Source organism: Pseudophryne corroboree, chromosome 3 (assembly GCF_028390025.1).
Source record: "Pseudophryne corroboree isolate aPseCor3 chromosome 3, aPseCor3.hap2, whole genome shotgun sequence".
Classification (NCBI taxonomy): Eukaryota; Metazoa; Chordata; class Amphibia; order Anura; family Myobatrachidae; genus Pseudophryne; species Pseudophryne corroboree.
The window spans coordinates 315,604,356-315,618,494 of NC_086446.1; the positions used below are offsets into that span (position 1 = coordinate 315,604,356).

Below are 14,139 nucleotides of genomic sequence, written 5' to 3' on the forward strand. Positions count from 1 at the left end.
TATACTTTTCAGGGCCCTGACTACGTCCAGTAACTTGGAATCCTCCAAGTCCCAAGTAGCCGCAGGCACCACAATAGGTTGGTTCACATGAAAAACTGATACCACCTTAGGAAGGAATTGGGAACGAGTCCTCAATTCCGCCTTATCCATATAAAATACAGATAAGGGCTTTTGTATAACAAAGCCGCCAATTCTGATACACGCCTGGCCGACGCCACGGCCCACAGCATGACCACTTTCCACGTGAGGTATTGTAGCTCCACGGATTTAAGTGGCTCAACCCAATGCGACTTCAGGAAATCCAACACCACGTTGAGATCCCACGGTGCCACTTGAGGCACAAACGGGGGCTGACTATGCAGCACTCCCTTAACAAAAGTCCGAACTTCAGGCAGTGAAGCCAGTTCTATTTTGGAAGAAAATCGATAGAGCCGAAATCTGGACCTTCATGGAACCCAATTTTAGGCCCATAGTCACCTCTGACTGTAGGAAGTGCAGAAATCGACCTAGCTGAAATTTCTCCTTTGGGGCCTTCCTGGCCTCACAGCACGCAACATATTTCCACCATATGCGGTGATAATGGTTTGCGTTCACTTCTTTCCTAGCTTTAAATAGCGTAGGGATAACTTCCTCCGGAATGCCCTTTTCCTTCAGGATCCGGCGTTCAACCGCCATGCCGTCAAACGCAGCCGCGGTACGTCTTGGAACAGACAGGCCCCCTGCTGCAGCAGGTCCTGTCTGAGCGGCAGAGGCCATGGGTCCTCTGAGATCATTTCTTGGAGTTCTGGTTACCAAGCTCTTCTTGGCCAACCCGGAACAATGAGTATAGTTCTTACTCCTCTCCTTCTTATTATTCTCATTACCCTGGGTAAGAGAGGCAGAGAAGGGAACACATTCACCGACTGGTACACCCACGGTGTTACCAGAGCGTCCACAGCTATCGCCTGAGGGTCTCTTGACCTGGCGCAATATCTTTGTAGCTTTTTGTTGAGGCGGGACGCCATCATGTCCACCTGTGGCCTTTCCCAACGGTGTACAATCATTTGGAAAACTTCTGGATGAAGTCCCCACTCTCCCGGGTGGAGGTCGTGTCTTCTGAGAAAGTCTGCTTCTCAGTTGTCCACTCCGGGAATGAACACTGCTGACAGTGCTAACACATGATTTTCCGCCCATCGGAGAATCCTTGTGGCTTCTGCCATCGCCATCCTGCTTCTTGTGCCGCCCTGTCGGTTTACATGAGCGACCGCCGTGATGTTGTCTGACTGGATCAGCACCGGCCGGTGTTGAAGCAGGGGTCTAGCCTGACTTAGGGCATTGTAAATGGCCCTTAGTTCCAGAATATTTATGTGTAGGGAAGTCTCCTGACTTTTCCATAGCCTTGGAAGTTTCTTCCCTGTGTGACTGCCCCCCAGCCTCGAAGGCTGGCATCCGTGGTCACCAGGACCCAGTCCTGTATGCCGAATCTGCGGCCCCCTAGAAGATGAGCACACTGCAGCCACCACAACAGCGACACCCTGGCCCTTGGAGACAGGGTTATCCGCCGATGCATCTGAAGATGCGACCCGGACCACTTGTCCAACAGATCCCACTGGAAAATCCTTGCATGGGACCTGGCGAATGGAATTTCTTCGTAAGAAGCTACCATCCTTCCCAGGGCTCGCGTGCATTGATGCACCGACACCTGTATACGTATTAGGAGGTCTCTGTCTAGAGACGACAACTCCTTGGACTTCTCCTCCGGGAGAAACCCTTTTTATCCTTTTCTGTGTCCAGAACCATACCCAGGAACAGTAGACGCGTAGTAGGAACCAGCTGCGACTTTGGAATATTCAGAATCCAGCCGTGCTGTTGTAGCACTTCCCGAGATAGTGCTACTCCGCCGAACAACTGCTCCCTGGACCTCGCCTTTATAAGGAGATCGTCCAAGTACGGGATAATTATTTCGGCCATTACCTTGGTAAATACCTCGGTGCCGGGGACAGACCAACGGCAACGTCTGGAATTGGTAATGACAATCCTGTACCACAATTTTGAGGTACTCCTGGTGAAGAGGGTAAATAGGGACATGCAGGTAAGCATCCTTGATGTCCAGTGATACCATGAAATTCTCCAGGCTTGCAATAATCGCCCTGAGCGATTCCATTTTGAACTTGAACCTTCGTATATAAGTGTTCAAGGCTTTCAATTTTAGAATGGGTCTCACCGAACCGTCTGGTTTCGGTACCACAACATTTTGGAATAGTAACCCCGGCCTTGTTGAAGGAGGGGTACCTTGATTTCACCTGCTGGAAGTACAGCTTGTGAATTGCCGCCAGTACTACCTTTCTCCGAGGGTAGCAGGCAAGGCTGATGTGAGGTAACGGCGAGGGGGAGTCGCCTCGAACTCCAGCCTGTATCCCTGTGATACTATTTGCAGAACCTAGGGAGCCCACTGGTCCCTGAAGTTCCCGAGACGAGCCCCTACCGCACCTGTCTCCACCTGTGGAGCCCCAACGTCATGCGGTGGACTCAGAGGAAGCGGGGGAAGATTTTTGATCCTGGGAACTGGCTGCTGGTGGAGCTTTTTCCTTCTTCCCTTGTCTCTGTGCAGAAAGGAAGCGCCTTTGACCCGCTTGCTTTTCTGAAGCCGAAAGGACTGTACCTGAAAATACAGTGCTTTCTTAGGCTGTGAGGAAACCTGAGGTAACATTTTTTCTTCCCAGCTGTTGCTGTGGATACGAGGTCCCAGAGACCATCCCCAAACAATTCCTCACCCTTATAAGGCAGAATCTCCATGTGCCTTTTATAGGCAGCCTCACCTGTCCACTGCCGGGTTTCTAATACCCTCCTGGCAGAATGGACATTGCATTAATTCTGGATGCCAGCCGGCAAATATCCCTCTGTGCATCCTTTATATCTAAGACGACGTCTTTAATATGCTCTATGTTAGCAAACTATTATCCCTGTCTTAGAGTATTAATATTATCTGACTGGGTATCAGACCACGCTGCAGCAGCACTATTTATGCTGAGGCAATTGCAGGTCTCAGTATATAACCTGAGTGTGTATATACAGACTTCAGGATAGCCTCCTGCTTTTTATCAGCAGGCTCCTTCAAGGTGGCCGTATCCTAAAACGGCAGTGCCACCTTTTTTGACAAACGTGTGAGCGCCTTATCCACCCTAAGGGATATCTCCCAACGTGACCTATCCTCTGGCGGGAAAGGGTACGCCATCAGTAACTTTTTAGAAATTACCAGTTTCTTATCGGGGGAACCCATGCTACTTTACACACTTCATTCATTCATCTGATGGGGGAACAAAACACTGGCTGCTTTTTCTCCCCAAAAATAAAACCCCTTTTATGTGTTACTTGGATTCATGTCAGAAATGCGTAACACATTTTTCATTGCCGAGATCATGTAACGGATGTTCCTAGTGGATTGTGTATATGTCTCAACCTCGTCGACACTGGAGTCAGACTCCGTGTCGACATCTGTGTCTGCCATCTGAGGTAACGGGCGCTTTTTTGAGCCCCTGATGGCCTTTGAGACGCCTGGGCAGGCGCGGGCTGAGAAGCCGGCTGTCCCACAGCTGTTTTACGTCATCCAGCCTTCTATGTAAGGAGTTGACATTGTCGGTTAATACCTTCCACCTATCCATCCACTCTGGTGTCGGCCCCACAGGGGGCGACATCCCATTTATCGGCCTCTGCTCCACCTCCACGTAACCTTCCTCATCCCACATGTCGACACAGCCGTACCGACACACAGCACACACACAGGGAATGCTCTGACTGAGGACAGGACCCCACAAAGTCCTTTGGGGAGACAGAGAGAGAGTATGCCAGCACACACCAGAGCGCTATATAATGCAGGGATTAACACTATAACTGAGTGATTTTTCCCCCAATAGCTGCTTGTATAAACAATATTGCGCTTAAATTTAGTGCCCCCCCTCTCTTTTTAACCCTTTGAGCCTGAAAACTACAAGGGAGAGCCTGGGGAGCTGTCTTCCAGCTGCACTGTGAAGAGAAAATGGCGCCAGTGTGCTGAGGGAGATAGCTCCACCCCTTTTTCGCGGACTTTTCTCCCGCTTTTTTATGGATTCTGGCAGGGGTATTTATCACATATATAGCCTCTGGGGCTATATATTGTGATGATTTTGCCAGGCAAGGTGTTTATATTGCTACTCAGTGCGCCCCCCCCCAGCGCCCTGCACCCATCAGTGACCGGAGTGTGAGGTGTGCATGAGGAGCAATGGCGCACAGCTGCAGTGCTGTGCGCTACCTTGGTGTAGACTGAAGTCTTCTGCCGCCGATTTTCCGGAACACTTCTTGCTTCTGGCTCTGTAAGGGGGCCGGCGGCGCGGCTCCGGGACCGAACATCAATGGCCGGTTCCATGCGGTCGATCCCTCTGGAGCTAATGGTGTCCAGTAGCCTAAGAAGCCCAAGCTACCACCAGTTAGGTAGGTTCGCTTCTTCTCCCCTTAGTCCCTCGCTGCAGTGAGTCTGTTGCCAGCAGATCTCACTGTAAAATAAAAAACCTAAAATATACTTTCTTTCTAGGAGCTCAGGAGAGCCCCTAGTGTGCATCCAGCTCAGCCGGGCACAAGAATCTAACTGAGGTCTGGAGGAGGGTCTTAGTGGGAGGAGCCAGTGCACACCAGGTAGTCCTAAAGCTTTCTTTAGTTGTGCCCAGTCTCATGCGGAGCCGCTAATCCCCATGGTCCTTACGGAGTCCCAGCATCCACTTAGGACGTCAGAGAAATAAGATTTACTTTCACTCAGTTAATTGATATGCAAATTAGGTGATTAATGAATACTAGTTTAAAAGCAGTATTATAAACAAAAGTCATACATCACTATTGACATGCTCGTAGGAAGTACTTTCATGCCTGTTTTTTCATAGGGCATCATTCATACATGTACAGGTCTTAAAGAGCCTTCGTTGCTGGGGAGGGGGGGGGGGGGGGGAGGAGGTGATACGGTCATTTTCGCAGCAGCTGCATGATGTCACACATACCTGCTCCAATGAAGAAAACGGCCTAGCAGCGTATGCAGGGGGTCATCATTCATTTTGGACGAGCGGCCCCCATCAGGCAACAGAAGCAGTTGCAGATTTTGTTTTTTAGCAGAATCTGGAACTGAACCTAAATAGGGTTCTGTATTTGCTCCATTATATTCCTTGTGCTTTATAATAGCACAGTGACATAAATCAAAAACACCCCCCCCCCCCCCCCCCCCCCCCCTATTTGCTGGAGAGAAGCTCTGTGGCACCAGGGATGTCTGCTCATCAGACTGTTTAGTATACTAACTAACCCAGCTAGCACGCAGCCCAATCCACCACAGCACTAAGGACCTCACGTTACAAAGAAGAAACTGGGAGAGAGGTGGCCACCTCAGCTTACTACAGCCAAAGACAGGTCACCTGTTGCTACAGGCTAATGGGCTTTGATAGCGGTATATATCGTATGATGGATTCTTTACAACTGTAATGGGTTACTGTACCATATCTCCCAAATTCTCAGCATAGACAAAGGCCTATGCTCCTGTACTGCCCAGCCTCATCATTGTATAGCATGCTGACCACCCAGCTATACTCTCAGGAGATTTCATACCCTTTTGTGCTGGATTTTATGGGATTTTATGGGATCAGAATTTTATGGGATCAGATCAGCACAGTGTAATGGCACAAAACTGGCACAGCCTTAGGAAAAGTGGAGAAATGAGAGTGGCACATAGCCCAATCATACAGTTTTTTTTAGCATGTGATTAAATAAACCTTGTATCTTGTTTAACCCCTCCCATTTATACTGCCCACACTACATACTTACGTAGCCTCTTCTTTCAGCAGGGCAAGGAACTTGCTAACACGATACTCTGGGTTCATCTTAAAACAAATAAATAAAGATTACATATAAAATACATACATAATATCATAGTAATTCCTAAACAACCTGTCATGTTGAGTGTGCAATATAAATCTATGGTTATGGGTTTTGTAAGTGGTTGAAAAAATATGATGGTTATGACACACAGATACACAATATTCGTATGGTGGAACACTATCTTTGTCATATTATTATTATTATAACCATTTCAGTTTTTATTAGCAAAACACAAGAGGTGAAAAAAGAAGTAAACACTGTACACTAGGTGGCGCTGTCCTATTGCTGTTTTCCAGTGATCATTTATTTTACTCCAGCAGAGCAAGTATATTGCTGTACTGTACCTTCTGTTTTCAGTAACATGTGACTACAGAAGTACAAAGTAACAACTAGGCAACTTAAAGTATCATTTTACTTAAACTTAAAATCTCATGTCGCCACCCGTCCATTGTACCATAACACCATTGCCTTTCCAGTGCACTCACCTGCAAGGACATCTCAATTAACATGAGTAGCTTCTTGATCCCTATGTAAACCTTTTTGCCCTTCACATGCTGAGCAATAATGGACCGTTCATTGTCCTTGAAACTGCCCAGAAGCTGCAGAACAAACAACAAACCGTCAGAACTACAGAATACACACTTTACTAACGCTGTGAAAACGCACTACTGCAGTAAGTGTTCTTCAGATAAGGGGCTCCCCCAGATGTTATGCCCTCACCTCCAGAGCTTCCATCAGCTGTTCACCTGTGCAGATGTTTGGTACATGGATGGTTGTACTGAAAGCATCCAGCATCTCCATCTCCTGAAGGACGTCCTTACGGCTGGTGGTGCCAATGATCAGTAGCTTACGACGCTGGAGGTAAACGATAGTATTTAATATGCCTGCAATTACTGTGGCACAATCTTCCAGCAGATGGACTATACTGTATTTCTAGATTACTCCTACCTGAGGTGGTGCCTTCTTCAAGAGCACAAGCAAAGCCTGAAGAACCAGATTAGAGAAACGAGGACCAATTGGCACATAATCTACAATGAAGAAGCAATAGGTTATAGTCCCAAACTGCTTATTGTTAAATGATTCATGAAAAATAAAGGGTAGAAACAGTCTCACCTAGCAGCCTCTCTATATCGTCCACCACAACACAACTCAGCTGAGACTTATAAGCATCATCAAAGATCTGGGGGGGGGGGGGAAACAGCAGAGAGAGTAAGACAAATATGGGGTTTATTTTAAATTGCAAAAGCAATAGAGAAGAAAGTTTGGGGGAAAAACCCCCCCAAAAAAACAAAGAAAAAATGACAAGTGAGAAGGACCAGATAAAAAGTCGGGGAAAATCATCCTGAGTGGTCTATCTGTGGTCCCTACTGCTGCTGGGTTCAAGGGCTTTCTTGGGAACAATGGAGCAGATGTACTAACCTGGAGAAGGCATAAGGAAGTGATAAAGCAGTGATAAGTGCAAGGTGATAAACGTACCAGCCAGTAAGCTCCTGTCATTTGGCATTTTGGAGCTGATTGGCTGGTGCATTTATCACCTTGCACTTATCACTGGTTTATCACTTCCTTAAGCCTTCTCCAGATTAATACATCTGCCCCAATGTCTTCAATAGAGTCAGTTTTTCTATTTTGGTAGCTGTAAGCCATGTCGTCATCACAGAGCGTTCTCTTCAGGAGGTGAAATGCTCTATTTCCGAAAGGGTCCGTGCAGTCATGTGCCTTCTTTATTCTAAAGTGGGCACTGTGTGGTTATACCTTCTTCAAGAGTTTTTGATAGAGAGAGTTCATGCTCTTGGTAAAAAAATACATGGCTTTTTAGCTACACAGTAAAGGGGACACTTTGTTGCTGTCAAGTTATGAAAATCTAAAAGTCCCTTCATGTTAACAGGGCTTGTAGAGAGCTTTAGCTTCATCATCAGACTCAAAGTACACATTGCTTAAACCTGGGGTAGGTAACTATAGATAATACAGGGACAACCAGGGAATATACAACAGACATTACAAAATGTTCTGAACCGCAGGCATATAAAGGCAGGCTGAAAATGGATAAATGGCCAAGGGGTTACATACAAGGGGGTAAAAGGAGGGTATAGAAGAGAGAAGCAGAAAAAATAAAATTATTTTGTGAATCCCATAAAGGCAGCCAGCTCATTGGTTGTGTCACAGAGAAAGTAAGTAAGTGATGGAGTGAGTGGGCAATGCTGATGGTGAGGACATTGAAGATTTAGCTCCCGGATTCAGGATCTCTTAGCTAGGCTACCCTGTTAATGAATAATACAACATTTAATGAATGTCACAAAGGTGCACATACTTTTTTCATGGCCTGGCACTTGGCAGTCTCAGAGAAACCAATCATCTTCTCAGGTGAGCAGATCTTAATGAATGGGAAATTAGATTCCTCAGAGATCTTGGCAGCAAGTGCTGTTTTTCCACTATGAGGTGGACCTGGAAAAAAGATGCATGTGAATTGGGGCAATATAGGAATACCACCGTCTCTTTCAGACAACAAATCCCCTACAACCAGTCATCTACAGCTTAGCACCCTTACCTTCTAGTAAAACGCTGACCAGTGGTGTGCGATCACTGTTCTTGGTTTGCTGGACCAGCAGTTCACCATCATCCAAGACACGACTTACTGGGTCACCCCACTTGATGATGCCATTCATGATATAGCTTGCATAATCCTCTTGGTTCGTTCCAAATGCCTAAAAAAAAATAAAAAAATGTTTTTACAGCCCAAGGTTAATGCTTGGAGATGTGAGAAGATTGTCCATACACATACTTTATAGTCACAGTCCAAATTGCTTAAAAGTGACTCTGCAAGTCTCTCTGTGTGTACATGGGGTAGGGAATATAATTGTAAGCTCCTATGAGGCACGGATTAATTTGAATGGTCAAATATTCAGTGCTGTGGAATATGTATGCGCTATATAAATAACGGTTAATAAATAAATAAAAATATGACAGGGAAAAAGGTATAACAGTAGGTATGACTGTAGTTCCTGAGTCTTTGAGGTGCGAGTGACAGGATATAGAGGGAAACTGGGAGGAATATCAGAGCTCAGTTTCTGGAGTTTTCAAGTGGTTAGTCGGAGAATCACTTACAGGCTTTACGTCATTTTCCAGAGAGGTCAAAAAGTCTCCTCTCGTCACTTGGAGACATTCAGCCTTTTCCATATCAACCTCTACTTTGTTGGTAGCCTGAAGAAAAACATGGACATTAGTAAGGAAAACAATCTCTTTTCCAGTGCATGAACTTCAAAACGGCAAAGTTGTTTGATTTATTGGGAGCATGAACAAGTATAGGATCTCTTACCGATTTCCAAAATCAAGAAAGGAAATGGTAAATAACTGCTAGTATATGATTACCAAGCGCTGCCACAGTGAGCAATACTAATATTTAGCTGAAGGGGAAAAAATAAGATTTTACTCACCGGTAAATCTATTTCTCGTAGTCCGTAGTGGATGCTGGGAACTCCGTAAGGACCATGGGGAATAGACGGGCTCCGCAGGAGACTGGGCACTCTAAAAGAAAGATTAGGTACTATCTGGTGTGCACTGGCTCCTCCCTCTATGCCCCTCCTCCAGACCTCAGTTAGGATACTGTGCCCGGAAGAGCTGACACAATAAGGAAGGATTTTGAATCCCGGGTAAGACTCATACCAGCCACACCAATCACACCGTATAACTCGTGATACTATACCCAGTTAACAGTATGAAAAATAACTGAGCCTCTCAACAGATGGCTCAACAATAACCCTTTAGTTAGGCAATAACTATATACAAGTATTGCAGACAATCCGCACTTGGGACGGGCGCCCAGCATCCACTACGGACTACAAGAAATAGATTTACCGGTGAGTAAAATCTTATTTTCTCTGACGTCCTAGTGGATGCTGGGAACTCCGTAAGGACCATGGGGATTATACCAAAGCTCCCAAACGGGCGGGAGAGTGCGGATGACTCTGCAGCACCGAATGAGAGAACTCAAGGTCCTCCTCAGCCAGGGTATCAAATTTGTAGAATTTAGCAAACGTGTTTGCCCCTGACCAAGTTGCAGCTCAGCAAAGTTGTAAAGCCGAGACCCCTCGGGCAGCCGCCCAAGATGAGCCCACTTTCCTCGTGGAATGGGCTGTTACTGATTTAGGATGCGGCAATCCAGCCGCAGAATGCTCCAGCTGAATTGTGCTACAAAGTCAGCGAGCAATAGTCTGCTTAGAAGCAGGAGCACCTATTTTGTTGGGTGCCTACAGGATAAAAAAAAAAAAAAGTCAGTTTTCCTGATTTCAGCCGTCCTGGAAATATAAATTTTTAAGGCCCTGACTACGTCCAGTAACTTGGAATCTTCCAAGTCCCTAGTAGCCGCAGGCACTACAATAGGTTGGTTCAAGTGAAAAGCTGATACCACCTTAGGGAGAAACTGGGGACGAGTCCTCAATTCTGCCCTATCCATATGGAAAATCAGATAAGGGCTTTTACATGACAAAGCCGCCAATTCTGACACACGCCTGGCCGAAGCCAAGACCAATAACATGACCACTTTCCACGTGAGATATTTCAAATCCACAGTTTTAAGTGGCTCAAACCAATGTGATTTTAAGAAACTCAACACCACGTTGAGATCCCAAGGTGCCACAGAAGGCACAAAAAAGGGGCTGAATATGTAGCACTCCCTTTACAAATGTCTGAACTCCAGGCAGTGAAGCCAGTTCTTTCTGGAAGAAAATCGACAGAGCCGAAATCTGGACCTTAATGGAACCCAATTTTAGGCCCATAGTCACTCCTGACTGTAGGAAGTGCAGAAAACGACCCAGCTGAAATTCCTCTGTTGGGGCCTTCCTGGCCTCACACCACGCAACATATTTTCGCCAAATACGGTGATAATGGTTTGCGGTTACTTCTTTTCTGGCTTTTATCAGCGTAGGAATGACTTCCTCCGGAATGCCCTTTTGCTTTAGGATCCGGAATTCAACCGCCATGCCGTCCAACGCAGCCGCGGTAAGTCTTGGAACAGACAGGGCCCCTGCTGTAGCATATCCTGTCTGAGCGGTAGAGGCCATGGGTCCTCTGATATTATTTCTTGAAGTTCTGGGTACCAAGCTCTTCTTGGCCCATCCGGAACCACGAGTATCGTTCTTACTCCTCGTTTTCTTATTATTCTCAGTACTTTTGGTATGAGAGGCAGAGGAGGGAATACATAAACCGACTGGTACACCCACGGTGTCACTAGACCGTCCACAGCTATTGCCTGAGGGTCCCTTGACCTGGCGCAATATCTAGTTTTTTGTTTAGGCGGGACGCCATCATGTCCACCTGTGGCCTTTCCCAACGGTTTACCAACAGTTGGAAGACTTCTGGATGAAGTCCCCACTCTCCCGGGTGTCGGTCGTGTCTGCTGAGGAAGTCTGCTTCCCAGTTGTCCACTCCCGGAATGAACACTGCTGACAGTGCTAAGACGTGATTTTCCGCCCATCGGAGAATCCTTGTGGCTTCTGCCATCGCCATCCTGCTTCTTGTGTCGCCCTGTCGGTTTACATGGGCGACTGCCGTGATGTTGTCTGATTGGATCAGTACCGGCTGGTTTTGAAGCAAAGGCCTTGCCAGACTTAGGGCATTGTAAATGGCCCTCAGTTCCAGAATATTTATGTGTAGGGACGACTCCTGACTTGACCAAAGTCCTTGGAAATTTCTTCCCTGTGTGACTGCCCCCCAGCCTCGAAGGCTGGCATCCGTGGTTACCAGGACCCAATCCTGTATGCCGAATCTGCGGCCCACTTGAAGATGAGCACTCTGCAGCCACCACAGTAGAGATACCCTGGTCCTTGTAGACAGGGTTATCAGCCGATGCATCTGAAGATGCGATTCCGACCACTTGTCCAAGAGGTCCCACTGAAAGGTTCTTGCATGGAACCTGCCGAATGGAATTTTGCTTCGTAAGTGGCTACCATTTTTCCCAGGACTCGTGTGCAGTGATGCACCGATACCTGTTTTGGTTTCAGGAGGTCTCTGACTAGAGATGACAGCTCCTTGGCTTTCTCCTGCGGGAGAAACACCTTTTTTCTGTTCTGTGTCCAGAACCATCCCCAGGAACAGCAAGCGTGTGGTAGGAACCAGCTGTGACTTTGGAATGTATAGAATCCATCCGTGCTGATGTAGCACTTCCCGAGATAGTGCTACTCCGACCAACAACTGCTCCATGGACCTCGCCTTTATAAGGAGATCGTCCAAGTACGGGATAATTAAAAACTCCCTTTTTTCGAAGGAGTATCATCATTTCTGCCATTACCTTGGTAAAGACCCTCGGTGCCGTGGACAGTCCAAACGGCAGTGTTTTGAATTGGTAATGGCAATACTGTACCACAAATCTGAGGTACTCCTGGTGAGGATGGTAAATGGGGACATGTAGGTAAGCATCCTTGATGTCCAGGGATACCATATAATCCCCCTCCTCCAGGCTTGCAATAACCGCCCTGAGCGATTCCATCTTGAACTTGAATTTTTTTATGTATGTGTTCAAGGACTTCAAATTTAAAATGGGTCTCACCGAACCGTCCGGTTTCGGTACCACAAACAGTGTGGAATAGTAACCCCGTCCTTGTTGAAGTAGGGGCACCTTGACTATCACCTGCTGGGAATACAGCTTGTGAATTGCCTCTAGCACAGCCTCCCTGCCTGAGGGAGTTGTCGGCAAGGCAGATTTGAGGAAACGGCGGGGGGGGAGACTCCTCGAATTCCAGCCTGTACCCCTGAGATACTACTTGAAGGATCCAGGGATCCACCTGTGAGCGAGCCCACCGATCGCTGAAATTTTTGAGGCGGCCCCCCACCGTACCTGGCTACGCCAGTGGAGCCCCCGCGTCATGTGGTGGACTCAGAGGAAGCGGGGGAAGAATTTTGATTCTGGGAACTGGCTGACTGGTGCAGCTTTTTCCCTCTTCCCTCGTCTCTGTGCAGAAAGGAAGCGCCTTTGACCCGCTTGCTTTTCTGAAGCCGAAAGGACTGTACCTGATAATACAGTGCTTTCTTAGGCTGTGAGGAAACCCGAGGTAAAAAATTTTCTTCCCAGCTGTTGCTGTGGATACGAGGTCCCAGAGACCATCCCCAAACAATTCCTCACCCTTATAAGGCTCTATGTGCCTTTTTAAAGGCAGCATCACCTGTCCAGTGTCGGGTCTCTAATACCCTCCTGACAGAATGGACATTGCATTAATTCTGGATGCCAGCCGGCAAAATATCCCTCTGTGTATCCCTCATATATAAGATGACGTCTTATGTTCGCAAAATAGTATCCCTGTTTGACAGGGTTACAGACCACGCTGCAGCAGCACCATCTGCAGGTCTCAGTCTAGTACCTGAGTGTGTAAATACAGACTTCAGGATAGCCTCCTGCTTTTTATCAGCAGGTACCTTCAAAGTGGCCGTATCCTAAGACAGCAGTGCCACCTTTTTTGACAAACGTGTGAGCGCCTTATCCACCCTAGGGGATATCTCCCAGCGTAACTTATCCTCTGGCGGGAAAAGGTACGCCATCAGTAACTTTTTAGAAATTACCAGTTTCTTATCGGGGGGAAACCACGCTTTTTCACACTTCATTCACTCATTGGATGGGGGAACAAAACACTGCCTGCTTTTTCTCCCCAAACATAAAACCATTTTTTAGTGGTACTTGGGTTAATGTCAGAAATGTGTAACATTTTTTATTGCCGGGATCATGTAACGGATGTTCCTAGTGGATTGTGTATATGTCTCAACCTCGTCGACACTGGAGTCAAACTCCGTGTCGACATCTGTGTCTGCCATCTGAGGGAGCGGGCGTTTTTGAGCCCCTGATGGCCTTTGAGACGCCTGGGCAGGCGCGGGCTGAGAAGCCGTCTGTCCCATAGCTGTTACGTCATCCAGCCTTTTATGTAAGGAGTTGACACTGTCGGTTAATACCTTCCACCTATCCATCCACTCTGGTGTCGGCCCACAGGGGGCGACATCCCATTTATCGGCATCTGCTCCGCCTCCACATAAACCTCCTCATCAAACATGTCGACACAGCCGTACCGACACACCGCACACACACAGGGAATGCTCTGACTGAGGACAGGACCCCACATAGCCCTTTGGGGAGACAGAGAGAGAGTATGCCAGCACACACCAGAGCGCTATATAATGTAGGGATAAACACTATCACTGAGTGAATTTTCCCCAATAGCTGCTTGTATAAACAATATTGCGCCTAAATTTAGTGCCCCCCCTCTCTTTTTAACCCTTTGAGCCTGAAAACTA

At 47.1% G+C, this 14,139-nt stretch overlaps 1 protein-coding gene across 1 annotated transcript in view; it reads right to left on the bottom strand.

The window, feature by feature from the left end:
* NSF (N-ethylmaleimide sensitive factor, vesicle fusing ATPase) overlaps positions 1 to 14,139 on the bottom strand; it is a 243,493-nt gene that overhangs the window by 15,614 nt on the left and 213,740 nt on the right. Inside the window, exons 13-20 of the mRNA XM_063959459.1 lie at positions 8,971 to 9,066; positions 8,414 to 8,570; positions 8,177 to 8,310; positions 6,982 to 7,048; positions 6,817 to 6,896; positions 6,589 to 6,723; positions 6,354 to 6,467; positions 5,815 to 5,870 (exon numbers count right to left, since the gene is read on the bottom strand). Coding sequence (XP_063815529.1) covers positions 5,815 to 5,870; positions 6,354 to 6,467; positions 6,589 to 6,723; positions 6,817 to 6,896; positions 6,982 to 7,048; positions 8,177 to 8,310; positions 8,414 to 8,570; positions 8,971 to 9,066 — 839 coding nt within the window. The remainder of the gene's footprint in view (positions 1 to 5,814; positions 5,871 to 6,353; positions 6,468 to 6,588; positions 6,724 to 6,816; positions 6,897 to 6,981; positions 7,049 to 8,176; positions 8,311 to 8,413; positions 8,571 to 8,970; positions 9,067 to 14,139) is intronic.